General features: G+C 32.2%; 5 protein-coding genes across 6 annotated transcripts; 1 reads left to right on the top strand and 4 right to left on the bottom strand.

The window, feature by feature from the left end:
* Positions 1 to 192: 192 nt before the first annotated feature.
* On the bottom strand, positions 193 to 1,560 carry LOC146903166 (xyloglucan endotransglucosylase protein 7-like). Its single transcript, XM_085731844.1, has 3 exons — positions 1,190 to 1,560; positions 882 to 1,075; positions 193 to 781 (listed from the first exon to the last, which is right to left on the bottom strand). Exons 1-3 carry the CDS (start codon positions 1,472 to 1,474, stop codon positions 376 to 378), a joined length of 885 nt encoding a protein of 294 aa, XP_085587970.1. The 5' UTR covers positions 1,475 to 1,560; the 3' UTR covers positions 193 to 375.
* A 5,416-nt stretch (positions 1,561 to 6,976) lies between these two features.
* LOC146903165 (putative xyloglucan endotransglucosylase/hydrolase protein 23) lies at positions 6,977 to 8,345 on the bottom strand. The gene is made up of 3 exons (XM_085731841.1): positions 7,974 to 8,345; positions 7,679 to 7,872; positions 6,977 to 7,560 (listed from the first exon to the last, which is right to left on the bottom strand). The coding sequence occupies exons 1-3, from the start codon at positions 8,244 to 8,246 to the stop codon at positions 7,167 to 7,169; spliced, it is 861 nt and encodes a 286-aa protein (XP_085587967.1). The 5' UTR covers positions 8,247 to 8,345; the 3' UTR covers positions 6,977 to 7,166.
* Positions 8,346 to 11,937: 3,592 nt separating this feature from the next.
* On the bottom strand, positions 11,938 to 13,272 carry LOC146903164 (putative xyloglucan endotransglucosylase/hydrolase protein 23). The gene is made up of 3 exons (XM_085731840.1): positions 12,914 to 13,272; positions 12,601 to 12,794; positions 11,938 to 12,436 (listed from the first exon to the last, which is right to left on the bottom strand). Exons 1-3 carry the CDS (start codon positions 13,196 to 13,198, stop codon positions 12,088 to 12,090), a joined length of 828 nt encoding a protein of 275 aa, XP_085587966.1. The 5' UTR covers positions 13,199 to 13,272; the 3' UTR covers positions 11,938 to 12,087.
* Positions 13,273 to 19,376: 6,104 nt separating this feature from the next.
* On the bottom strand, positions 19,377 to 20,721 carry LOC146903163 (putative xyloglucan endotransglucosylase/hydrolase protein 23). The gene is made up of 3 exons (XM_085731839.1): positions 20,350 to 20,721; positions 20,049 to 20,242; positions 19,377 to 19,940 (listed from the first exon to the last, which is right to left on the bottom strand). Exons 1-3 carry the CDS (start codon positions 20,614 to 20,616, stop codon positions 19,550 to 19,552), a joined length of 852 nt encoding a protein of 283 aa, XP_085587965.1. The 5' UTR covers positions 20,617 to 20,721; the 3' UTR covers positions 19,377 to 19,549.
* Positions 20,722 to 24,383: 3,662 nt separating this feature from the next.
* Positions 24,384 to 26,273, top strand: LOC146903162 (putative xyloglucan endotransglucosylase/hydrolase protein 23). 2 transcript variants are annotated; one of them, XM_085731838.1, is made up of 4 exons: positions 24,384 to 24,757; positions 24,854 to 25,047; positions 25,700 to 25,896; positions 25,971 to 26,273. In XM_085731838.1, exons 1-4 carry the CDS (start codon positions 24,482 to 24,484, stop codon positions 26,039 to 26,041), a joined length of 738 nt encoding a protein of 245 aa, XP_085587964.1. In that variant the 5' UTR covers positions 24,384 to 24,481; the 3' UTR covers positions 26,042 to 26,273. The 2 variants fall into 2 exon arrangements, with proteins under 2 accessions (XP_085587964.1, XP_085587963.1); XM_085731837.1 differs by having other exon boundaries at positions 25,700 to 26,273.
* The last annotated feature ends 1,709 nt before the right edge of the window (positions 26,274 to 27,982 follow it).

Raw genomic sequence — 27,982 nt, 5'->3', positions numbered from 1 at the left:
TAGTTGACTCTATGTGAAATATTAAAATGTATCACTGATCATGTGTCTTATTCACGCTGATAATAATTATTGAAATTGAAGACTGGAGTATGAAAATAAATCCCATTCAAGGTTTCATGGGTCTTGCGTGCCATTGCTCACCAGTCACCACAACCTCTAGAAATTGCGAAATTAAAAGTGACAGGAAAATGGTAATAAGAAAAGAATCTGTTTTTATTACAAAAAGATGTTACACATTTGATGAATGGCTACAAATGTTTCCTAGTGATGACAGAGATCAAAACGAATGAAAGAATCATACTAAGCTACAAACTAATGCTAGAATTGTACTGATAATGGGGAAATATTACAGAGGGGCTGCATAGTTTTCTCTTTTTAAGAGTGGTTGCACTCTGGAGGTAAACCCTGTGGAAATCGTTTTGTATCTGAGCAGTAATTGTATATCATGTAATTCTTCTGCACCCATTTCAACCTCCCTTGACCAGTAGCATCCAACTCCTGTGAAAGCCATGAACCTCTGGCAGAGTCCTTTGATGCAGAACTAGTTGAACCACAGGATGATGCTCCAGAAGACCAGATGCAAGCCTGAGCATTAAAATTTCTGTAGGAAGCTGTGAATGGAGCCTTTGTCCAATCTGTCTTGACTAGTCCACCTCTTGTTGCCCAGTTATCTGCATTCCACAAACTTGAATATATTCTCATTGGTTGGCTCTTTGGGAAGGGCACGCCAATAGTCTCTGAGTTCTTGAACTCTCTAATGGGAGTGCCATCAACTGAGAATCTGAACAAAAAATTAAAAGAAAATTATACAAGTCTATATGCCTGCAGGGTATTTAAGATGTAGAATAAGGAAACACGGGGTATATATATGAGAAACTTACATAATCCTCTGGGGGTTCCATATGATAGAATAAATGTGAAAATCAGCTGTTGGGTCAAACCATAGATAGAATTGTTGTTCCCTATTTCCTTTGCCTTGGCTGAAAACATTAGTGTGAAGGATGTATGGTTCACCACTTACATTTCCTAGAAATTCATAGTCTATCTCATCCCAAGTTGATCCTTTTGAAGATAACTGCAAACAAAGATAGATTTTTGATTTGTTATTAGAATGAATGTATTCAATATAAAACATGGCAAAAAAAAACCAACTCTTTAATAGGTTAACAAAAACTAAAGAAGTACTTACATAATATGCAGTGACAGTGCCAGCAGAGTTTCCAGGGACAAGTTTGAGCTGCATATCAATCTTCCCAAAGAGATACTCATTCTTTGATTGGAATCCTGAACCAGATGCTTTGTCAAGTGATAGAGTGAGTAACTCACCATTGTTTAGTATCTTTGCTCGTCCATCTCCCCATGTTATATCAAAGTGTTGGTTCAAGTTACCAGCAGCAAAGGCATTCATTACCATTAGGGAGCTAACAAGAAGAGGAATTAGAATTAACATGTTAAAATCATTTGAAGAAGCCATCTCTATAATCAAGTGTTTGAAACTTGAAAGTAAGAGGGAGTGATAATCTTTGTTAATTAGAAGTGAATGATGAAGAAGGGTGAATGGTGGTATTTATAATATGAATATTGAACCGTTAGTGATGATAATAATTATGAGAAATTTGAAAGAGCTAAGAAGCTGGACACAGTTGCCGCGTTTATTTATGTACATCAATAAAAATGTGTCCAATTGACAGGTGGTATTGTCGAAAAAACATAAAATCTTTTACGCGGCTGTTGTCTTTTCATTAATTTTGAACAGAGTTTGAGTTGAAAGTTGTTGTCAAGTGTGGTCAAGTAGTATTAAAAAGTCACTCCAACTCCATCTATTATCGGAGAAATTCTAATATGGTCACAGGACCAAATAAAAAGTGTTTGGTCACACATATAAAAAAAATAATTTTTAATAATAAGGTGGAAATTGATAAAAAAAAGTGACTGAATATTTTAATGAGAATCTTTTTGTGTGTGTGACCAAACACTTTTCATTTGGTCCTGTGACCATGGAAGAATACCTCCTATTATTGGATGTGAGAAAGTGCCAACCAAGCATCAAACAATTCCAGCTAAGCTAATAACTCCCTAAACTTTAAGACGTTTCACCACCGCCACTGCATATTGAACAAAACAGACAAAACAAAGTCACTCGTGGGTGGACAGTGGACACACCTAAATCTAGTACGAGTTGGTGGTGGGTTGAAGCCTTCGGTGGGTTTGTCTGGATTTAAGTCACATGTTACTTTTTCTTTAATTAACATGGGTCGTTTCTTTAATTAACATGGGTCGTGCTAATAAGTGTCATAAAGACATTATTTAAGGAAGTTATATTAGTTTATACAATTTACACACATGTAAGAGTCATAATTATAAAAAAATTGGGCAAAAGTTATTACTTTTAGTTGTTTAAACGATGCTTCAAGGATTATTTTTTAACTCGTTGATGTCTGACGAGCATTGGGAGGATGACACTAGATGCATGGCGGCAATGGGAAGAGGTTCATAAATAACCCTCACTACCGGTTGTACAACACGGGCATAACAGAGTGCAAGGCAACAACTCAGTTTGGGATAAGCCGAGCGAGACGTGGTTGAAGTGCAATGTGGATGCCGCATTCCATGACCGCAACCATATTACAACTTTTACGTGTTGTGTTAGAGACTCTCGCGGGCAATTTATTCGGGCTCAAACGAAATGGCAGCGGGCAAATATGACAGTTTTGGAGGGGGAGGCAATAGCCTTACTCGATGCCCTTCACTTTGCTGATGCAAACAGATGGGACCGGGTTGTCTTTGAGTCCGACTCATCTACTTTATTGCATGCTTTATCGTCTCAGGGTCATGGTGATTCAGAATTCTGTGCTATTGTTTCTAGTATTATTTATCAGTTAGCTTTACATTCCAACTTCGAGGTGAAGTTTATTAGGAGACAAGCGAACATGGTTGCTCATACTTTAGCTAGGGCGGCCTGTTCTTGGTCTAGTCACCGTATTTTTGATTCTTATCCTTCTTGTATTGAACATTGGTTGATTAATGACAATAGTTAATTTTGCTTCGGTAAAAAAAAAGGATTATTTTTTAACCTTTCCTACTCCCTCCGTTTCAAAATGAGTGTCGCTTTAGCCAAAAAAATTTGTTTCAAAATAAATGTCACTTTCAGTTTCCAATGCAATAATAACTTTTTCTTTTCAATTGTACCCTCCAATTAATACTTTACACACCACTTCCAAAGTATTACTTTTAAAACTAAGACTTAATTAATGCTTTGGTCCCTTAACTTATTTTTGGATTTAAATTTGGTCCCCTAACTTTAAACTGTCTCAAATTGGTCCCTTAAATCTTACACCGTTTACCATTTTGGTCCCCTCCGTTAGTTTTTTTCAAAATATGTTAACCCTTTGTCCACATGTCATTTAAGATTGGTGATTAATGGCTGGATTTAGAGAGCACACAAATATACAATGGACTCGCAACATATGATTATTTCTATTGAATTTCCTAAAAATTAAAATTAAAATATAAAAAAAAAATCTCTTCTCTTCCCCGTGTTCCTTTCCTCCTCTTCTTTCTTTCTCCCTCTTCTCTTGTTCATTCTCTTCCCTCTTTGTTCCTTTTCTCTTCTTCCAATCTTTCATAAAAAACTCATTTTCGAATTACAATCCTTCATCATCAACATCAATCCTTTCAAATCCCAATCTAAACCCATTTTTGGATCTAATATAAACCCTTTCAAATCCCAATCTAAACCCATTGTTTTATGAACATTAACCCATTTTACTGTTGTTGTGTTGTTGTTGGGGAGCAGATTTGGGCCAGATTTATTGTGTTGTGTTATTGTTGTTACTGGATTTTGTTTTGATTTTTTTCTTCTTCTGTAGAATGAGCCATAGGTTTCCCTCGTGAAACAGCTCTCAAAGAACCATGGCTTCTTTCCTCATATACCCACAATTCAATTCTTCCAATTTTGAAATTTTGCTATCCAAAGGTTTCAGCTTCTTAAATCGCGCGTTTGTTAAAGGTGAGCTTGAGAATTACAGAGTAGTTTGGAGAATAGAATAATTCTCTTTTCCTGTGGAGTTGAAACAAACTCATTTTGAACCTAAAAAATTGGGTTTAATAAATGGGTGTTAGTTTTGATTGTGAGTTAGATGATAGTGGTGGTGTTAATTCTAAATTTAAGGGGATGAAGATTGACAATCTTAGATTCAAGGATGAAGATGAAGTAGATTTTTTGTTTTTTTTTTTTTTGAAGGAAAGTAGAGTTTTTGTTTGGATTTTTTTTTTTTTTTACAGATTGAATGTTTTGATTTTGTTTTGCAATATTTTCTGGAATTTGCTATGTTGGAGTTTCTCAAAAATAGCTATGAAATTTTGTAATTTTCTGGATTTTGTTTAAGATGGATATGAATAAAGATGCAGATGAAGAAGATTGAAAGGGGAAGAAGATGAAGAAAAAATTAGGTGGTTGTGGTTCATTATAAGCTACAATAGATCCCTTCATGATCCAACCATTGATCATCAATCAAAACTGACATGTGGCAAAGGGTTAACAGATTTTAAAAAAACTAACGGAGGGGACCAAAATGGTAAACGGTGTAAGATTTAAGGGACCAATTTGAGACAGTTTAAAGTTAGGGGACCAAATTTAAATCCAAAAATAAGTTAAGGGACCAAAGCATTAATTAAGCCTAAAACTAACCAATAGTTAATAAGAATAATTTGGTAAAATAACAATTCTCTTTCTTTTAAACACCTAAAACGACACTAATTTTGAAACGGAGAGAGTATTAAAGTAGACTCCAAACAACTATGAACAATTTGTTGACCAACACTAATTGGATGCAACATTTAGGGGGGATCATCAATAGGGGTTTATGCGGTGCGTTTTGGATCGATTTTGAAACAAAAAGTTATCCGATATGAAATAAAAATCAGACGCAGTTTAATTTGGAATATCCAAAATGTAATCTATAATTTTTTTTTATTAATACTAACAGAAAGACAAGCACACTCTTTTTATTGAGCTAACACATGTAATAAACACAATGGTTAATTAAGTTTTTAATCCCTATAAATATACTAAATTTTGTTTTTAGTCCTCATAAAAAAATCTATCAATATTTTTTATGAGGACTAAAAACGAAATTTGGTATATTTATAGGGACTAAAAACTCAATAAACCAATGATAAAAATAATATAACAAATATAATAAAGGGATTTGCTAGAACACACCCACTAGTTTTTATGTGGGAGTGTTTTAGCAAGCTACACCTTAAGGTGTATTTAACTACTTTTTAGTTATAACTTGTTAAAACACACCTTCTAAAAAATAAGTGGGTGTATCCTAGCAAATGCCTATAGGAGTTGCTAACATACACCCACTTATTTTTTTAGAAGGTGTGTTTTAGCAACATTCACCTTAAGGTGTATTTAACAACTTTTTAGTTATATCTTTGCTAAAACACACCTTAATAAAAACTAGTGGGTGTATCCTAGCAAACCCCTATAATAAAATTCTTTTGGTTAGTTGGAGTAAGAAAATAGTTGTATCTTTAGAGGAATGCTAAAGACACTTGCTTACACACTCTCTCTAAACACGCTCCTTATGAGTGGTGCCACGTCTCCCTCTTTTTCAATTACCAACCCACTAAACAGGTGAAATAGTTCCAGTATAAATTTCTTTTTTTCTTTTTTTATTCTTTTCGTTTTGTCACTTCATCCTTATGGTCTGAAAACAACCACCGCCGCTTTAATGAGAAACACTTTGAGTCAGACACCAGTGAAGACAAGAGACACGACGAGGAGGAGGAAACGGTTGTCATGGAACAACGGAAAAAGAACCAGGCGGTGAAGACGGCAGGGGGAGCGGGTGTCATAGAAGGTTTAGGAAAGGATGAAGAGGACAACGTGATTAACCTGGATTTCTCAATTCATCTACCCACACCTTTGAATTCATGCACACAACTAAAAAACAGAGAAAAGGAACAATTTTCTATAATTCTCGTTGAAATCTTCAAAACAAACAATTAAAAAAAAGAAAGAGATTAAAAAACAAAAAAATAACTTTTTTTTTCTCTCTTGAATGTCCTCCTCCGCTGGCCATATTCTTTGTGTGTGGCGGAAATGTGAGTTGTTAATAAAAATACATGCTTTGCTTTTTATGATTTATAATTGAAGATGAAAAATCTGATTTGTTGTACATGGCTATGGTGTGAAACAAATGATATTGAAGATTTGTACATGGAGGTTGTGTAGCCTGTTTTACATACATCAGAAATTTTGAGAGACTTGTACATGGCAGAGATCGGTGTGGAACCATTTGCAGAGATGACTTTTAAGATACCAATAATAAAAAAATAAAATAAAATAAAAAACATTAAAACCTTCCCTACTAAGCCGGTCAACAGGTACAGAGGTGAAAAAGTGAAAACGTGGCACCACTCAGAGGGAGAGTGGTTAAGAGAGAGTGTCTAAGCAAGCAAGTGTCTTTGGCATTATTTCTCTTCTCTATTTTTTAAGAAGAAAATCAGAGTAATGATTCTATTTTAATTAATATGAAAATTTTGAGGATAAAATTAGTGTTTTCATTTGTTTTTTTGACAGTCATTAGTGTTTTTCATTTATGACTTGGCCAAATATGTTTCCATATTTTTACCTACGTCCAGTTCTAAGAATTTGACCTATTTGACATGTTTAATTTGATTTGAAGAACCAACTTGAGGTTAATTTGATGATGTTGGCTTGAGAATTTGCAGTGTTCTTCTCTGTACTAATTTGAATGAATTATTTAACCTTTTCAAATTTTTTTTTTTTGAATTGAAACATTAATTTTATGTTTAGACAAATTAAAGAAATCACATAGAAATGGAAGTGTGGTCTCCCCACGTAATTTCATTCTTTCTTTTGGAACGTTACATGCATGTAATAGTAATAGTCAAAATTGTTGCAATATTATGAGAATAATGTGAAAATTTGACATGAGAATTATGGGATAATGTTATACATACCATTCATATATATATCTAGTTACAAAGGTGATCTAGCTACAACTACAAATGATATTTTACATGGTAAATAAATAAATAATAAATAAAAAATAGAAGTACAAACAACAAACACATACATAGGAAAATGATCGTGAGGCAATGAGAGTCCTATAGTATATGACTAAGATCTAGTGAGTGCATTCAACTGGAAGGCCTTGTGGAAATCTCTTCTTATCTGAGCAGTAATTATAAATCATGTAGTTCTTCTGCACCCACCTCAGCCTCTGCAGACCTGTTGAGTCAAGCTGTTGTGATAGCCATGAGGAAGCAGAGGGTTTTGATGATGATTTGCATGATGATTTTCCATTGTTCCATGTACAAGCATTGTTGGCATTGAAATTCCTGTAAGAAGCGGTAAATGGAGCTTTGGACCAATCTGTCTTAACAAGTCCACCTCTTGTTGCCCAATCATCAGCATTCCAAAGACTAGAATAGATTCTCATTGGTTGGTTTTTGGGGAATGGAACACCACTTGATTCCATGTTCTTGAATTCCCTAATTGGAGTTCCATCTACAGAGAAACTGAAAAATACACAAAGAAAATAGTCTAATTTAGTTGCTTCCAACACAAGTAATGTTTTTTTTTTTTTTATTGATTTGATTTCAAAGATTGTATAGAATATATTGATTTAGTACTTACACAATACGTTGTGGATTCCACAGAATTGAGTATGTGTGAAAATCTGCAGTTGGGTCAAACCAAAGGTAAAATTGTTGCTCTCTGTTACCTTTGCCTTGGCTAAACACATTGGTGTGAAGGATGTAAGGATCACCACTCAAATTTCCTAAGAATTCAAAGTCTATCTCATCCCATGCACCTCCTTTTGATGATAGCTGAAGTGAGCATAAATAATTCACATCAGTAAGCTAATCAATATGACTTTGTACATAAATATATAGTTATAAAGTAAAGTATGAATATTTGATGAACTTACATAATAAGCAGTGACAGTGCCAGCAGAGTTGCCTGGAACAAGCTTAATCTGCATATCAATTTTGCCAAATAAGTATTCATTTTTGGATTGAAAGCCAGAGCCAGAGGCTTTGTCAAGAGACAGAGTAAGAAGATTGGCGTTGTTGAGTATTTTGGCACGACCATCTCCCCATGTAATCTGAAAATCTTGGTTGAAGTTACCAGCAGCACATGCTACATTATTAATCCAAAGCAGAGGAATAAGAAGCACTAGCAAAGTAGTAGTAGAAGCCATCAATTTACTAATGTATGAAAACTAATGAAGATGTGGTTTCAAGAAGTGAATGATGACAATTGAAGGAATAGAAAAATTAGTAGTAAGTGGATGTGTTATGAAGGTTGAAGAGTTGTTATGATATATATAGTAGAAAATGAGCGTGTGTGATTTGAAGTTTGAAGCAAGTAGGTTGGAGAGGAAAAAGATAGGAAGGTCAAACTGTGAGCTAAGCTGTGGATAGTTGTATAGTAAGAAAATAGCTGTCAAAAGCTCAAATGAATGGCATAGCATAGCCAATAAACTTTGTCCTATTTAATTAATGAATCCATGGTTAAATAAAAGTAACAAGTTATTATTATTTATAAAGTAAAGGTAATACTGGTGGAGGATGTATGTTACAATTGGATGAGCACGAGGTATTAAATAAGGAAGAGGTCACTATCATCAGGTAAATAAAGTATGATATATATGTAATGAATGAATATTAACCAAAAGAAAAATATGATATAGTATCTTAGTTAGTGGATAAGGTCACGGTCACCGTCGCCACCTTTGAATAATACTTGGACCCTATCTCCTGGCAAGAGGCAGCAGCTAGCTGTAAATTTTTGCTTTTTCACTTGTTAGAAGAGTATATCCAAATGCTTCTGGATTGATACTATGTTCTGCTCGTAGAACCCTCTTCCAAAACAAAAATTGAGACATAGTTTGGAAATTTGAATTTTGTTTTTATTGAAAATCATGGATTTGTCCTTTTAAAAGTCCAAAAATAACAATAGTCATTAAGTTATCTCAATTATACCATTATCTTTACTTAACTAATAAATAAGTTAGAAAATTGGCCAAAATGGAATTTTCAAATTGGGTAAAATTTGAAGTTTTAGTAAAAGATGAGGGATCGAACTGCAAATTTTGGTAAAGTTGAAATATTGGGTTCAATTTGTAAATTTTCAAAAATATAAGACTTATCTACAAAGTTTGAAAACATATAGGCACTGATCTGAAAATTTTGAAAAATATAGGAACCAATCTTTAAAATCAAAATAAAAGACACTATTCGAAAAATTTGAAATGTATAGATTTACATATAAACAAAGAGGAAATTTCATATTTTTAGATTTTAGGCAGTATTAGAAAATTTAACTTTAACAAAACACTTCATAAAATTTCTTAATTTATAAATTACTCAAAATTTATTAATCATTTTACATTGAATAATTTGAATTGTCTTCTAAAAATATATTACATCATACTTTTTTTCTTCATCCAAACACACCATTAATTTATCACAATAACTAATCGTTGGTTTGCCTTTTTATGTAAAACAATGTTTGTCAGCCTTAGTGAACGGTTTTCTTACTCAATCTTTAGTACATACTTTCTCCGGTCATATATATATAAGAAAATTTTCAAATTTTTTTTGGGTCACATTTATAAGAAAATGTCACAATTTTAAGTTTCTACATTTGGTTCTTTAACTTATGCCCCAAGAGCACAAGTTAACATTTCCCTTTTAATATTAGTGAGTGTATTTTTAATGCTTCACAATTTTCTATGAGGGTACATTTGTAATAATATTCCAAAGGTTGCACTAACTAATGATTTTATTGGTTTTAATAGTTTTTTATTTTTCTTTTCTTATAATAAGGATCATATGAAGTATTTTTTTTTTAAAAGAATCATTAGTAAATATGTTGAATGATACTGAAAACCATCGGTGAAGTGCAAACCTTTTATCACAATAAAAGAAGTATAATTTAACAAATAAACCGTTTATAAAATATATGTAAAGCAATTAGTGAGATCTATTTAGTAATTTTTTGTAGGTGCTATGTTAAAGTTAGGGATGGCAAAGCGGTCCAACCCGTCCCGCCCCCGTCATTAACCCGCCAAAAAAGGGCGGAGCGGGGCGGGCCAACTAGTGATGGTGGATTGAAAATCTCACCCCGCCCCGTTTTATGGCGGATTGGCGGGGTACCCCATCAACTTTTCTTTTTTTTTAAATTTTTTTTTAAAATAATTGATAAATTCGCAAAAACATGTAAAAATAACATAAAATTAAAGACCATTCAAAAAAATTATATATAAAACTAAACTTCAAACATCCATGATCCATTAAAGTAAAAAGGAAATCATAAATCCTTAATGAAATAGTCTCAAATCCAACAACTTAAGCAAAACTTGGATTCTATGTTTAAATCCACACCAACAAAAATTAAACCATAAAAAAAATACTCAAATCCAAAAACAAAAATTGAATTCAATGTCTAAATCCACACCAACAAAAAAATAAATATTAAGCAATACCAATAAGCATTCTTTAATTTTTTTTGCTTAAGCCCGACTGGTCAACCCCCGCCCCGCCACCGCCCCGTTTTTAAGCTGGTTATGCGGGCGGGCACCCTACGAATGGCTGGTTCAAAATCTCAACCCACGCCGTCAAAATAGGCGGGCAAAACGGGCCAAACCGACGGGCCCAACCCATTTTGCCATCCCTAGCTAAAGTGATTGAGTGTTTAATGCATGCCAACATTAAAAAGTATAAATAAATTTGTATATGTGTGACTCTCATTTATATTCTTGGCTTTTTATGTAAAACCATCGGTATCCCTCTTAACACATAAAATTATGAAAAACCATTGGTAAAATGATACCCTTTTATAGCAATTTTATTGAAGAGTCATTACAATCTCTACAAAAAAATAAAAGAATTGTTACATACAAACACTTTTTTTTTTGTTTTTACAATATTCATAATAAATTCCATTCAAGAAAGTATTCATAATATAGATTAGGCTAAAATAAAAAACTTGGAAACTAGCATACGGGTATGACTTAGACGTTCTTGCAAGGGTGTGAGATACAAGATTTGTTTGCTTCCTAATGAAACTAACCTAAGTTTTGCAACCCAACTCACTTAGCCATAGTAAGGCTTCATATAATCCTAAAGCATCAGCCTACAAAGATGGAATAAATGCCTCCTTCCAACTAGTTTTGGCTTTGACGAATTCCCCTTTCTCATTCCGAATGTACATTCCTACAGACCCTACTCCATAACATCCTTACTGATCAAAAATTGCTGTGTCTACGTTACATTTCAGCTCAGCCGGGACAAGTTTAGTCCACACACGCTGCAATTCTGTTGTCAGTTCCTCGACCTGCTGTATTATGTATGTGTCCTGCTGCTGCAGCGCCTTTTTCATGCTGCCCGCGGTCTGCTATACCAGACCGGTTTTTAAGACCAAACTGGTCTTTGTTTCACTATCGAAGGTGGATCAAGAGGGACCATACTGGGTTTTTATGATATTTTGCGAGGGACTAACTTATCCTTTCATTTTTTTACAGTGCGACACTGTCTCCTACTAAATATTGTAAATGCAACGTATATAGTCGATTTAACTGTCCATGTAATAATCACTGAATTTGTCTATGAATTTTTGTTTAGAGACTAACTGTTCCGATTTTCTTTTTTGGTAAGGGATTAAAAATTAAGTTCCCCCCCTTTTTTTATGAGGGACTAGCTTGAATTCATGTTCTTTGCTAGAGACCAGAATAAAACTTAACTCTTATGATAATAATTAAACTAAGTCAACCGTATTTTTTTTTTTTTTTTGCATCTTTAAAATGTCAAGACCTATTGGGCAAAATTGACATATTTATACACACTTTAACAAATAGTATAGAATTAGCTCAGCAAATTATATTAAGCTTGGAAGAAAAGAAATCTGAATATTTATTATAGTGTATCAAAGAATAAATGAATTAAGATGAAGCACGTTACAAGTAAAATAAATTGAATAGGCCTAAGAAAGAATAAATCTACAACTATATAGTTGCTATTGGAATATAGAATTATTAATTAGGATGCAGTGCACTCTATTGGAAGGCCTTGGGGAAATCTTTTGAGGTCACTGCAATAATTGTAAATCATGTAATTCTTCTGAACCTCACTCAATCTTTGTTGACTTGTTGAATCCAACTCTTGGGAAAACCATGCATTAGATGAAGTAGTTTCTGCATTGAAATTCCTATAAGATGCAGTGAATGGAGCATTTGTCCAATCTGTCTTGACAAGACCGCCTCTTGTTGCCCAATCATCAGCATTCCATAGACTTGAGTATATCCTCATTGGTTGATTCTTTGGAAATGCAACTCCTTTTGATTCCATGTTCTTGAATTCTCTTATTGGTGTTCCATCCACAGAAAAACTGCATTCAATTGAAAACATGTTCATCAATAATCAATTCATTGTGTCCAATTGATTATTTTTAAAGAAATTCTAATATCTATCAAACACCGACACATGTTTATATATTAGTGTCAGTATCGTGTCCAGTGTTTTTATCAGTATGATATTTGAAAAGGTGCTTACACAATGCGTTGAGGATTCCAAAGAATGGAGTAGGTGTGAAAATCAGCAGTTGGATCAAACCAAAGATGGAATTGTTGCTCTCTGTTGCCTTTTCCTTGACTAAACACATTGGTGTGAAGAGTGTATGGTTCTCCACTCACATTCCCCAAGAATTCAAAGTCAATTTCGTCCCAATTTGATCCTTTTGATGACAACTGCATGCCATAGTAAAAATAATTAACACATGACATGATCATTGATCAAGAATTTGAAAGTACAAATTATACTGTAGGATTAGCATTAAGGCAGTCAGTAACAATTAGTTATAACTTACATAGTAAGCAGTGACAGTGCCTGCAGAATTTCCAGGTACAAGCTTGAGCTGCATATCAATGTTGCCAAAGAGATATTCATTCTTGGATTGGAATCCAGAACCAGAGGCTTTGTCAAGGGAAAGAGTGAGAAGTTGACCGTTGTCGAGTATCTTGGCACGACCATCTCCCCATGTTATATCAAAGTTCTGATAGAAGTTTCCTGCTGCATATGTTGTAATGAAAGTGGCAAAAACCAATAGAGATAAGAGGACAGTGATCACTGAGCAATTATGAGTGTATGCCATGGTTGATTTGAAGGTGTGTGTATATATATATAGCTTGGTAGTAGTTCGTAGTGAAAATGAAATGTTGAAGGGATGATTGTGGAAGAGAATTGGGATTGGTATTTATACAAGATGTGATGAAATGTTGAAGGAAGAAACAGAGGAAAGTGCACTCGGATCATGTTGCCGTGTACAGCTGCAGTTTTCCATGAGTTGGCACAAATATTAATTGATTATATAGAGCCAAGTTTTTTAATTTTAATAGGTGCTCCACCTAACAATGCCAATACTTAAAATATCATTCGAAATTCCAATGATGGTCTAGATTAAGTTGTTTAATTTTGAGAAATGATATTTGTACAACCATTTTGTAACATTATGTTTTTATTATCTCTTTTCTTTTTTCTCTCTATTATTTTTGACCAATAAAAATAGAAAAAATGGAAGTTGTCATGAAAGTTGTCACTAATGGTTGTTCATATATTATTACTCTTTAATTTTTTACATAAAATTATGTAAATATAATAGTGTCTATTTTAACCATTCCTGTAAAAAAAAAGGTTACGTACTAATAAGAACAGGGGCGTAGCCCTTCAGCAGCATGTGGTAGCCAAGGCTACCCAAAAAAATTATTTTTCTTGAATGAGTTGGTATGATTTTATATCTAGCTACCCCAAGTAAAAAATATTTAGCTATACCCCAAAAAAATTTATTTGTTAAATTAGCATAAATAATAAAGTAAAAAAATTACTACATGATTGATAAATTTATTTGTATTAATTTGTCGCTTTCGGTCTCAACAACAAATAATGAGTTTCTTGCAAATAACTTATTTGTTTACGTTGAAAAAGACATTATTACTCTATTTAGTATATAAATCAATTATGAATAAAATTGGCTTCTTGAAATGCTTTGTGTCCAGCTTTTCTAAATAGCTATTGTCAATTTTTATTTTCTTTGTTATTGTTTTATCTACATTTCATGTAAGTAAAAATTATAGTGATTTTTTTTTAACATATTAGTTAAGATTAGGATTAAGTTTGATTTTAGTCTCTAGAACGGGTAGCACTTGATTTTAACACTCTTCTTCTTTTCTTTTAGTAAAAATTTGAGAGAAAAATTAATTTTTTTTAGTGACTAAACCTAAAAATATATAATTTATTGGACTACAATTATATTTTATCTTTAAATTTAATATTTTGATTTTAAAAATATTTTATTCTTCTTTAAACGTGGCCCCCGTGTAATATTTCTGCTAGCTTCACCGCTGAATAAGAAACAATAGTTTGTCAAAATGAAGAAGAAGTAGTCATCTTTTTTTCTTACTAACTAAATTAACTCTATTTATTTATAAATAGTTTCCTATATTTACGAAAATAACATTAAGTTTAAAATTTGTTTGAATAGTAACAAGCGAGTATTTTTGTCCAAATAAAAACAGTATACACTTACTAACTTAAACCTTAACATACTGCTTTTTTAAAACAAAAATTGTCTCAAAATAAATTATTTTAGAATTTTTCAAAGAAATGATATAATATTCCTAAATTTATTTATTAACAAATGGCTTAAAGATTTAACCTTTTGTTTTTCCTTGTTTTTTTGTCGTTGTTAAACTAACACTTATTATTTTCAAGATGGTTATGAATTTGGTGACCATAAATTTTTTTTTTGAAAGAGTATTTCTTAACCAAATTCCTTAACCCCAACAACCATAAAATATTTGCAAGTGGGTGTGACTCGGTTTTTTGCGGCCAAGCCAACATTTGAAATACTACTTACTACTAAGTAATGGTTTACTACTTGCGGCATTGAAGACGCGCATTTGAAACTACAGTTGGTTTCAATGAGAATGTGGGGTCTCAAATCTCATATATCAACACCGCCATCAGACCACTGATGCTGAGGATAAGACTAAATCCTACAAACTAAACATCCTTAAAAAAAAATACAAACATTACATTGAAGAGATAATTTAGTTCGGGGCCAAATACCATTTTTGGTCTTTTAGTCTGATAAAATTCTCAAATTAATTCTAAGTTTTAAATAGGTTCTTTTAATTGATAAACTATTTCACTGTTACTTCTGGTGTCAGTCTCTTTTTAACTGATGTTGATGTAACTGTTAAGTTGTTGACTTGGATCAAACGCTGTCTTTTAAAAGCTCTAAGGTATCAAAACGCTACGTTTAATGGTCACATATCATTTATAGCGCTAGAAAGACTATTATTTACAACAAATGCCTTTCTAGCACTATTAAACGACATTTACAGTGCTAGATGATCATTTGTTACCATTAAACGTAACTTTTTGACACCCTGAAGCTTTTAAAAGGCAGCGTTTTGATCCAAGTCAACAACTTAACAATTAAATCAGCGTTAATTAATTATTAACTGACAACATGGGTAACTGTGAAATAGTTTATCAATTAAAAGGACCTATTTGAAACTTTTGAAACTTAAAAGACTAACTTGGGAATTCTGTCAAACTAAAATGATCTATTTGAAACTTTTGAAACTTAAAGGACTAACTTGAAAATTCTGTTAAACTAAAAGGACCAAACACGGTATTTGGCCTTTAGTTCTGATATGAACTTCTACTAGTATCTGTGAAATGTGTTATTTCATTTTAAAAGGGATGAATATTTCCTTAACGATAATTTAAAAAGACAAATTGGCCCATTATAACAATTAAAAAGAGATTTTTTTTAATTTTAAGTTGAAAAGAGATAATTTTTGTCCCTAAACAAAATAATAAGTCTATAATGTTTTCTCTTTTCACTAAATTATTCACTTTTCTTTTTATCAACATAAATCATTCACATTTGTTTTGTTCAAAAAATTATTTCATTTGTTTTGTTCTATAAATTATTCACTTTTTTTTGTCAAGTAGTCCAGTGGCTAGAGCTCACACATTTTAAATGTGGAAAAGCGGGGTGTCTAGGGTTCGAACCCCAACCCCTGCATATAACATGCAATATCCCCATCAACTGAGCTAAGCTCACGAGGATAAAAATTATTCACTTTTATTTTGGGTATTTCTCTTTTGCACGCCTTATGCGAGATGAATCACCTTTGATAATGTATATATTCTATTTTGACTTGTTAAAAAAAAAAAATCATTCACATTTGTTTGCTGTCTTTTTTAGCATACAAACAAAGACATTCAATAACAAAAATTATTTTTGTTTCTATTTGTTGTTTCATAAAGAAGATCAATAATGTTCTCCACTTTCTATCTTATGACACGAACTCATGCACCTTAGATTCAAAAATAAATATTATTCAATAATTTATCAATAATATTTGACAATTCTAAAAAATTCCACGAGCATATCCAAAAAGTTTAAAATAGATCCATTTAGCTTCAACAACGAAAATTTTAGAAAGATCCACAATATATAAGGTTATAACATACCCAAGAAATGGTACAAATAGTGTACCAAAAACAAAACACTTGTCACATAGTTTATATAGTTAAAATAAAATGATGTATCTACGTAGACAAAGGTTGCATGAATGCCAGTGGCGTATCCAGGACCCTGAGTCAGGGGGTGCAAAATTTTAACTCTGATATATATGTATATTGAAATAATACAATTTTGAGTGCAAACACAAATTAGTCGGTCTCAAATAGGTTCCTTGAATTATAAATGTTTTAAAATGGTCTCCAATTCAATTAAAATGTAGGTTGGTTCGTACATTTAACAACTTACTATCAATTAAGTTCCTATATCTTAACAATATACTATGATTTATTCCTTATATATAAAAAAAAAATTACTATCAATTTAATTTCTAACATACCAGGAAGATTAATATAAGTGAAATTTGACCAAAAAATGAATCTTTCTAAAATACTTACGGTCTTCGAGATCTATTTAAAAATGTTCTACAAAGTCGAAGACTAGTAAAGAGATGAGTAGTTGAACTCGTTTGACTTAAAAGAAAAAGAATTAAAGGTCTTACAAAGAAGTAGATATTAATTAATCAAACTAATTAATAATATTTGTCATTTAAAAGAAGGAAAATTGTCTAGATTAGTTTTGTGGTTTTACTGAAAAAATAATATTTGCGTGCCACTATATGAGTTATTAAGTTTACTTATGCCCGATTTTAGATTTATATGATTCAAGCATTAAATAAAGGGAAATGTTAACTTGTGCCCTTAAGACACAAGTTTAGAAGCCAAATGTAGAAACTTAATTTTGGAAATCGTGCATTCAATGTCTTGAAAATTTAAAAACTTATTTTTTTAAATACAAAATTTATGTTTTAATTCTTTTTTTAGATTCTTAACTTGTGCCCTTAAGGCACAAGTTAACATGACCCTTAAATAAAGAGGTTGCTATATTAAATTAATAACCAAAAGACAAAAGCTATTATAAAAAGTAAACAGTAAAAGGCAAGTTGATCCGAAAGTCCTGCTGCTCCATGCCTCAAGCTCCCGTAAAAACAAGAAGTTACTTTGAAACACTGAGTTTGAAGTGCAGAAAGTGGGAGAGCCGGTTGATTGGTGCAAATTAAATAATTAAGGGTGTGCAAAGTAGTAGTAAAGCTGAATAATAGAGGGTAATATAGACAATTTCAGGGTGTGCAGGTGCACACCCTCACCAAGGGGTAGCTCCGCCCCTGATGAATGCTAAAGAAGAAAATAAACAAAAATAAGAATTTACTAGACTTTTGACCCGTGCAACGCACGCGTCTTGTCGATTATAATAGAGACAAATGAATAATCTTTAACCTGTAAGATCATGGGTCGATCAATAAACGCAAATTAGATTATTAGATATACAATATTACAATCAAATTTGTCTTACTATGTCCTTCAATGACACTTGAATCTTATCAAATTTTACATTTTAGTTTTGAAAAACTAATCTTTAAAGACTGTTAATTTATTTTATCAGAATATATTATTGGGGCATTATCTTCTCATTTTTTTTAAATTATAAAGAAAAAAGATAAAAAGAATACCATATTATATTGCTGCAGGGTCAATTTTATTTATTACTTTTATAGTTAAACATCAAAAATTGATTTGTAATAATTGTTTTAAATTTTACTAACATGAAAAACAACGTCACTTCAATTAATAGAAACACAGTTTAGGATTTTTTTTTTTTTTTGGAGATAAACATGGTTTAGGGTTTGCTATATACAGCCGAGTTTGCATGGAAATTAGAGTATTCTGTTTGTAAACGTATTAAATAAGTGTACAAAAAAATACAAAATTAATATCGAAAATAAAATGTGATAAACTAAGTGCTTCAACTTCACCTCTAAAAAAAAAAATCGGTTCAACTTCATAATAAATGAAATTTAATCGATTGGATGTGTAACACTATAACTTGGAGGATAAGGTGAGAGCGTCAAAAAAGAAAGGCAACATGATAGGAATGAAATTGGTGCGATCCATTTTTTAAGTATTAAATAAGTGTACAAAATATTGTCGAAAAAAATAGGCAATAGAATATGAATGAAATTGGTGGGATGCATTCTTTTAGATGGATTTGTTAGGTTAAATTGCTGCAGACCTAATAAAATTAATAAATAAATAAATAAAGATGCAAATTTAGAGCCAAAATGTTAGGATTGAGTTGTTGCAAACCTAATAAGGGATTAATGGAGGAAAAAAAAAATTAGGTTAAGTTGCTGCAGACTTAACAAAATTAATAAATAAGGATTGAACAAGAAACTAGTTTTTTTTTTTTGAATCCTCTAGTTATTAGAGTAATGAACCCTAAAAATTTGAAGTTGGGTTAAGAGGTTGTAAAGTCTGAGAAAAAATGTTCTTAACAAGAATCAAACTCAAGTTCTTCTAAAAAATTCGTTCTAGAAAAAATCTATTAATCGTTTGAGTCCAATCACTTGATTTATTTATAACGATGTATCTCTGTACTCTTGGGTCAGGTCTAATGCCCCTCCAATCTTTGTATCTCGTCTTTTTATTTTATTTAATTTCCTTTTTCCTTTTGTCATGCTTCTTAATGACTTAATAATGGTTAATTTTTTGACGTAGTTAATAATACAAGGATTAAGTTATCTTAATTTTTTTAAAATATTAGAAGTTACTTTTATTTTTTTCAATGACCAAACTCAGCCCACAGTTTTTTTAAGGAGTAAAATAGGTCGTCATTCTTATTATTTTATAGCCGTAGTCTTTAATTTGAAAAATACATAAATAAATTAAGAATTAAATAATCATAGAAATCGGTTCCTTTATTTATTTATTTTTTTGAGAGAGGAATTGGTTCCTTTATAATGATCCCTTACACAAATAATTAATGAATATGATTATGAAAGTTACAAAAAGAAAAGAAAATAGAATACAATTATACAACATGTTGAGGTAAACTAAATTCTCAAATCCCCTAAGTCATCCTGCATTCTTGAGGAAGACCCTGAGGAAATCTTTTGTTATCACTGCAGTAATTATAGATCATGTAATTCTTCTGAACCCACTTGAGCCTCTCAAGACTTGTAGAATCTAGCTCCTCGGAGAACCAATCATTCTTATCAGATTGTGATGAACCACAAGATGATATTCCAGAAGACACGGTGCATGCATTAGCATTGAAATTTCTGTATGAAGCAGTGAAAGGAGCTTTGGACCAATCTGTCTTAACAAGTCCTCCTCTTGTAGCCCAATCATCAGCATTCCAAAGACTAGAATAGATCCTCATTGGCTGGTTTTTGGGGAATGGAACACCACTTGATTCCATGTTCTTGAATTCTCTAATTGGAGTTCCATCCACTGAGAAACTGAAAAATACATGGAAAATAATATAATTTAGTTGCTTCCAACACAAGTAATGTTCTTTTATTGATTTTATTTCAAGATTGTATAGAATATATTGATTTAGTACTTACACAATGCGTTGTGGATTCCACAGAATTGAGTATGTGTGAAAATCTGCAGTTGGGTCAAACCAAAGGTAGAATTGTTGCTCTCTGTCACCTTTGCCTTGGCTAAACACATTGGTATGAAGGATGTAAGGATCACCACTCAAATTTCCCAAGAATTCAAAGTCTATCTCATCCCATGCACCTCCTTTTGATGATAGCTGAATTAGTTAATTAAGCACCAAAAAATTAGTTATCAAAGCTAAAGAAGAATATGCATGATATTTAACAATAAAGAAAGTAAATATTGAATTTCAAATATACTTACATAATAGGCAGTGACAGTGCCAGCAGAGTTGCCAGGAACAAGTTTAAGTTGCATATCAATTTTGCCAAAAAGGTATTCATTTTTGGATTGAAAGCCAGAGCCAGAATATTTATCAAGAGAGAGAGTAAGAAGTTGGCCACCGTTGAGTATTTTAGCACGACCATCCCCCCATGTTATATCAAAGTCTTGATAAAAATTGCCAGCAGAGGCAATTGCAACAGTCGAAGTAAAAATGACTAGGAATGTGACAAATTTTGAAAGTGCCATTGACTACTTACAAGGAGATCGAAGTTCAAATACTTTAAGATTGGAATAGATTTTTTGTTATAGTTGAGAAATATGGGAGATAAAGATAATTGTTGATGTGATATTGCAAAGATGGAAATTAATGTCATGTATTTATAGGGTGCATAAGAGAGGAAAGGAACAAGAAGGTTCACTTGAGATTGAAGATACGTATAGTATATAGTGTTGAGAAGTTGGTCATGAATTAGGAATGGGTAAAGTAAAGACATGGTTGGTTTGGTATAATGCCCACCCAAATGATATCATCACACACGGACAGCACTTGTGTAACATTATGTCACGGTAACATTACATCTGGGCCACACAACACACATTGTCACACAACATCTGGGCCACACAACACATACAACACATCTGGGCCACACAACACACCACATTTGTGTGACCCAGATTTAATGTCACCGTGACATAATGTCACACAAGTCCAACCCCATCACACACACGCGTTTGTGCCTGAAATGCTGCATACCTATTAGCCAGCCACACAATAAATGTGCAAAACGTTCACCGCCTTTGATCAGGTCCTATCTCCCTTCTTTTCAATTACATGGACTATATAGTATTGAACAAAATTAAAAGTATGATTATCAATGGAAAAAGAAAAAGATTTTTTCTTTTATTTAACAATAATCTTAACCTATTAAGGACCTTCATTAGCGAAAGAAAAAAGTGGGTACCTATTACCACTAAATAAGGACTCTCTTTTCAGCAACAACTAAAGGGTTTTACGATTAAAATAAAGAATAAAGTAGATAAAAATTGATCTCACCATCTCAAATTAATGTGATTCTTTCTTTTTTCAATTTCTTTTTAATCACCTGGTCTAAATGCACGTGTTAAAGTACATATTAATGGACGTATTTAAGGACTTTTTTTAGTTTAGTATCATTAGAGTGGGTGGAGATCCTCTTCTCTCCAATTAAAGTTATTTTCTGTGAAATCTAGGTCATTCAACTTTTTTTATTGCAAGCACTTCAGTTTGTTAAAAATAAAATTAAAGACACAGGTCAACACTGGACACTCTCTAGTGAGATTCTCACAGAAGGGGATCCAAATTCCATTTAGTCATTGAAGACTTAATAGATATTTTTATTTAAAAACGACAAATAAATAACGTGTATATATAAAACCCATTTAAAAACTCTTTTTAGTCTATACAAAACTTTGTTCTGATTTTAAATTAGACCCTGTAAATAGATGGTGGTGTTATAACCTCATATTAGCCGGTCCGTAAATCTATAACTGAATTGTGAAAAAGAAATTATACTTAGTTGTGATTTTTATATTCATTGTCTTTCCGAAGCTCATCATTTGCCTTTATAATGCAGTTTTCCACCCTATTTTTGAACTATTTTGATGTGGAAATCTGGATGATGGCTTTCACTTGGGGACTAAATTAATCTCCCACACATACTCAAAATATCCTTCATTTTATAAAAATATTGTATATGTATTAACTTCTGTTAATATTTACTTATTGAAGTATCACATTAATCTATGTATTATTTTGGAGAAATGATATTTTGACAACCATTTTTTGACAATTTTTGGACAACTTTCTCTCTCATACTCACATGATGTTATTATCCTCTCTCTTCCTTTTTCTCTCTCCATTGTTTTTGACCAATAAGAAGTGAGAAAAACAAGGTTGTCAACAAAGTTGTCATCAAATGGATGTCAAAATATCGTTACTCATTATTTTGTGACAACAAAGAAGATTGAATAGCTAGATTCATTCTCTTATACTCCCTCCGTTTCAAAATGAGTGTCGCTTTAGCAAAAAAAATTTGTTTCAAAATGAGTGTCGCTTTCAGTTTCCAATGCAATAATAACTTTTTCTTTTCAATTGTACCCTCCAATTAATACTCTGTACACTACTTCCAAAGTAGTACTTTTAAAACTAACCAATAGTTAATGAGGATAATTTGGTAAAATAACCATTCTCTTTCTCTTAATCATTGCATTTCTTAATATGTGTGTAAACACCTAAAACGACACTCATTTTGAAACGGAGGGAGTAATAGAGAAATGATATTTGGACAACCATTTTGGTACAACTTTTGTACAAATTTCTCTCTCATACTCACATTATGATTTTATTCTCTCTCTTTTTTCTCTCTCTATTGTTTTTGACCAATGAGAAGTGAGAACAACAAAGTTGTCTCAAAGATTGTACCAAATAGTTGTTAAAATATCACTACTGCTTATAATAATGGATAAGTAGTGTAATTTTTGCTGAACTATTAGATGTTTATCATGATTTGATATTGGTTATCAACAATTCTATTCAAGAGATTATTTGCAAGATTGACCCATTAGAATCACTCTATCCTCTTCAATATCTGAACCATTCACACATGCATGTGTATGTTTATTTGTTGGTTAAATTTTTTGGTTTCAATGAACATATCCTAATATTTCTTGTCAATAGATAGCGTGAATTTTATGACCAAACTTTGGCACTTCTTACGTTATGTGTCATCTCGGAATTGGAGACGGTGTGAGAGGTTTGATATTTCTAAGGTGTTTTTTTTTTTTTTTTTTTACCTTTGTGGTTGTAACAAAAAAGTAAACGACAAATATTATTTGAAAAAAGATCTTATAAATAACAACGAAATACACTTCTTCGTGTTTCTTTTCCTTTTTTACTCTCACTTCCCACCCGTGTGAGAAAACATTTTTGTCCAATTCTAAGGGGGAATTAGTCACTTTAGTCCCTGAATAGGGAACGATTCGTCAATTTAGTCCCTGAATGCAGATAAATTGCAAAATAGTCCCTGAATGTAGACTTTGTTAGTCAATTTAGTCCCTGAATGCAGACTCCGTTAGTCAATTTAGTCCCTGAATGTAGATTTCGTTAGTCACTTTAGTCCCTGAAATTGACCATGCAGGGACTGTTTTGCATATTATCTGCATTCAGGGACTAAATTGACGAATCGTTCCCCATTCAAGGACTAAAGTGACTAATTTCCCAATTCTAAGGGAGGGTTGGCAGGAATTAGGATCATTAGAGTTTGCTTGTCAGAAACGAAAAATGATCATATGCGAGTTTGGAATACAGATGGCATTGTAGAATTAAGGCGGTTTACAAATTTGACTGTACGTGGTGATGTGGTTGGACTTCGAAGTGAGAATTTGACCAACATTTATCCATGACATGACTATTTTTACCCAAGAGTCGGTGAAAAAGTTAATGGTTCATGTTTCTAGAATTTACACGGTTGTAGTAATAAAAGGATGATGATGATGAAACCAATTCCCTTCCCTCTCTGCCGCTGACTTGGAAAGCCAAGAAAGTGGTGTAGACCCTACTAGAAGCTACCTCATTTTTAAACTCATTAACTTGTAGCACTTTGGATGAATACTACGAATCAATAGCACAAACACTAGTTCGGTCTGGTAGAATAATCCTAGCTAGGAAGTCCTAATCACTTATCACTCTGCGCCGTATGCATGTGTAAAACTAAAACTAAAACTAAAACTAAAATAGTGTCTACCCTAACAAGCAAGCACCACGTAATGCACCACTTAATTCAAGTCTTAAACTATCATTACCAATTTAACACTATTATGCAATTGAAACCGATTGCTGTCCAGCTGTCAAGTCCCACTTCATCTCACCAACCCAACTTTTATTTTATTTTATTTTAGTATCATTCAGACAACATTCCCATAAACCACAAGCCTTATAGATTACTATAAATTGGACTACACTAATTTGCTGTTTCACAAGTTCTCACACAAAGACAAAGCAATACTAAACTTGTCGCACGTACACAACACCTTTTATTTTTATTTATCCACACAAAATACAATACACTGTCCAATGGCTTCTAACTATGCATTTTTTGTGCATGTCATAACCTTTTTAATATGTACACATTTCATGGTAGCTTTTGCTGGAAACTTGTATCAAGATGTTAGTATCACTTGGGGGGATGGGAGAGGTAAGATTGTGAACAATGGTCAGCTTCTAACTCTGTCTCTAGACAGAACCTCTGGCTCTGGCTTTCAATCCAATAATCAATATCTTTATGGAAAGATTGACATGCAAATTAAACTTGTTCCTGGAAATTCAGCTGGCACGGTCACTGCTTATTATGTGAGTTTAATTAATTTAATCCTTATTAATATGTTTAATGTTTTTTATGGAGTTTAATTATAATTAATATTTGAATTTCTTCATCATGCATTGCAGTTACGTTCAGAAGGGTCATTGTGGGATGAAATAGACTTTGAATTCTTGGGAAATTTGAGTGGTGATCCTTACATAGTTCATACCAATGTGTACACCCTAGGCAAAGGGGACAGAGAACAACAATTCTATTTATGGTTTGATCCAACTACAGATTTTCATACCTATTCTTTTCTCTGGAATCCTGCACATGTTGTGTAAGTTTCTAAATTTCAAAATGCTTATTTTCAAATTCTTTGTTTGGATAATAGAATTAAATAGCACATCAATATTAAGATAGAGCTTATTTATTGTACCATTTTTATAAATTTCAAAAATCTTGAGATAATAATTTAAATATAATAAGAGAGTGGATCAAATTTCAAATTTTAAAAGATTTGGGCAAATTTCAAATTTTAAGGAAGTTGAGGGATCAATTTTAAATTTTTGAAAATATGTAGGGACCAATCCTTAATTTTTTGAAAATATGTAGGGACCAATCCTTAATTTTGATAAATAAATATAGATAACTATGCAGAGTTTGAAACACATAGGAACTAATTGTGTACACACTATTTTTTTGGTGGTGGCCGGAGTTTGAACCTCAGACCTTGTATATATTATGCATTGTCGATATCAACTGAGCTAAGGTCACGGAGACTAATTGTGTACACAATATGAACAAATTATATGTACCAATTGGACATAAGAATTGTAATTTTTTTGTGGTATTCTAAATTCTCTAAATTTATCATATAAAATTACAAAAGAACTTTTAAAATTGCATTATCTCTAGCCAAAATAAAAATTTACATGATCTCGTAATCCTCTTGATCAACTTGACTTATGTGATTTGTCTTTGGTTTTCAGATTTTCTATTGATGGCAGACCAATTAGGGAATTCAAGAACTTGGAGAGTGAAGGTGTTCCATATCCAAAGAAGCAGCCAATGAGATTATATTCAAGTCTGTGGAATGCTGATGATTGGGCAACAAGAGGTGGACTTGTGAAAACAGATTGGAGTCAAGCTCCATTTACTGCTTCTTTTAGGAACTTCAAAGCCAATGGTTGTGTTTTGTCCAATGGAATTTCTTCTTGCAAATCCAACTCTTCTTCTGACAATGCTTGGTTGTATCAACAGCTAGATTCTACAAATCAGAAAAGGCTCAAATGGGTGCAGAAGAATTACATGATTTACAATTACTGCAATGACCTTAAACGATTCCCTCAGGGTCTCCCTTTGGAATGCACTGTCCGTACCAAGTCATGAGAATTAAGAGGAATACAGCCTTTAGTAGTTTATTACTTGTAAGATATGTGTGCATTATTTTTAATCATCTTTCGTTTGCTTATCATTCTTTGAGCTATGTCATTTGAGTTATTATGTTCAAAAATCTTTGTAACTCGTTAATGTAAATAAAGTTTTACTCCCTTCGTTTCAAAATGAGTGTCGTTTTAGGTGTTTACACACACAAAATGAGTGTCGTTTTAGGTGTTTACACACATATTAAGAAATGCAATGATTAAGAGAAAGAGAATGGTTATTTTACCAAATTATCCTTATTAACCATTGGTTAGTTTTAAAAGTAATACTTTGGAAGTAGTGTGCAGAGTATTAATTAGAGGATACAATTGAAAAGAAAAAGTTATTATTTCATTGGAAACTGAAAGCGACACTCATTTTGAAACAATTTTTTTTGGCTAAAGCGACACTCATTTTGAAACGGAGGGAGTAAGCATTTACTAAAATCATATTTAGTTCATACGTGAACAAGCAAGCAGGGGAACTTATTGGAAACATTGACATTTGCATAAGCAGTAGCAGCATTTTAAGTTAACAACCACTCAAACTAATAAAATCAATTTGAAGTTTCAAACAAACATTTTTATTCTTTAAAAGTACATGAGCTTTTTTATATATCAAAGAAGCTGTAGCACGAAGACTACAACCACCTCAAAATGTATTCAAATAAAAAGAAGAGAAAAAAAAGACACTAGGCCAAAACTTCTTCAAGAGTAAGAGAATCTAATTAGGCATTCCTAATTTGTTCGATCCTTTATAGCCACAGGGAGCTCAAACCAAACAACTGATTGATCTAGATTAAAGGTCTGTTTGGATTGATATATATTTTTGAGCTTATAAAAAATGATTTAGTTATATCATAAGTTCTCAGTAACAAAAGTTATATTTGTATAAGGTGATTTTTTCATAAAATACTTTGAGAAACTTATAAATAATACAAATAAGGTGTTTTATAGACACTAAGTCCTATATTAGCCTCCCTAAAAACAAAAACAAAAAAAAAAAAGTCCTATATTAGCCAAAATGCCAGCACTTTGGTTTCCTTCCTTGTACACATGGGAGACAAGAAGTTCATATTTGCAGTTAGCATCCTGCAGCATTTATTCGAACGGTTTTCTAGGTTGCAAGGAATGTTAATTAGCAGCATTCTTAAAAGCATGCAACACCAAAGTTGAATCGGTTTCTATCCACAAATTGTGCCGATGATGGTGATAAGCTATTTCAATTACTCATAAACTCCTTGAAATCGCTGCATGACAAGTAGTTTCAAAACAGCAAATGAAACTTGAATCTTGATTGTTTAAAAATGCCTCCACATGAGGAGTTAACGGAAGCCACAAATTCAACCAACCAGTGATAGGAAGAAGCCAAATCACAACTTCGATGATTTGAGGCTAAGGAGAATGAATGTTCACAGTGAACATTTTCAAAATAAAAAACTATGACAATGAAGAAGAGGATGCAAATGCAACATTAGAATTATTTCCTGAAAAAGCTACATTGAAATGATAGAAGATATTGAGGCTTTCCAAAAAAATCCTTGTCATTGAATCTACATTAATTTCTGGCAAACCGTACTCATACAAGATTCAAAATATTTCTGAGAGCAGCTTTAATGACATTCTTGCATATTGGTTGCTCCAACCACTATTACATAGAGTCCAAATATGCTCCAGTGAAAAGTACATGAACTTTTGTTATTTTATTTACTTTTATTTAAAATATTATTTATTATGTTATTATAGAAAAATGGTTTTTTAGAGAGATAAATGTTTTTATACTGCAATTATAGGACCGATAAATATTTTTCTTTCATTCGTTTAATCTTTTATAAATATATTTTCTTTAAA

Source organism: Medicago sativa, chromosome 8 (genome assembly GCF_051527215.1).
Source record: "Medicago sativa cultivar Bolivia chromosome 8, Bolivia_mono, whole genome shotgun sequence".
In the NCBI taxonomy this organism is placed as follows: domain Eukaryota; kingdom Viridiplantae; phylum Streptophyta; class Magnoliopsida; order Fabales; family Fabaceae; genus Medicago; species Medicago sativa.
Note: the sequence above shows the minus strand (reverse complement) of the source record. Positions and strands in the feature narration are given on the sequence as shown.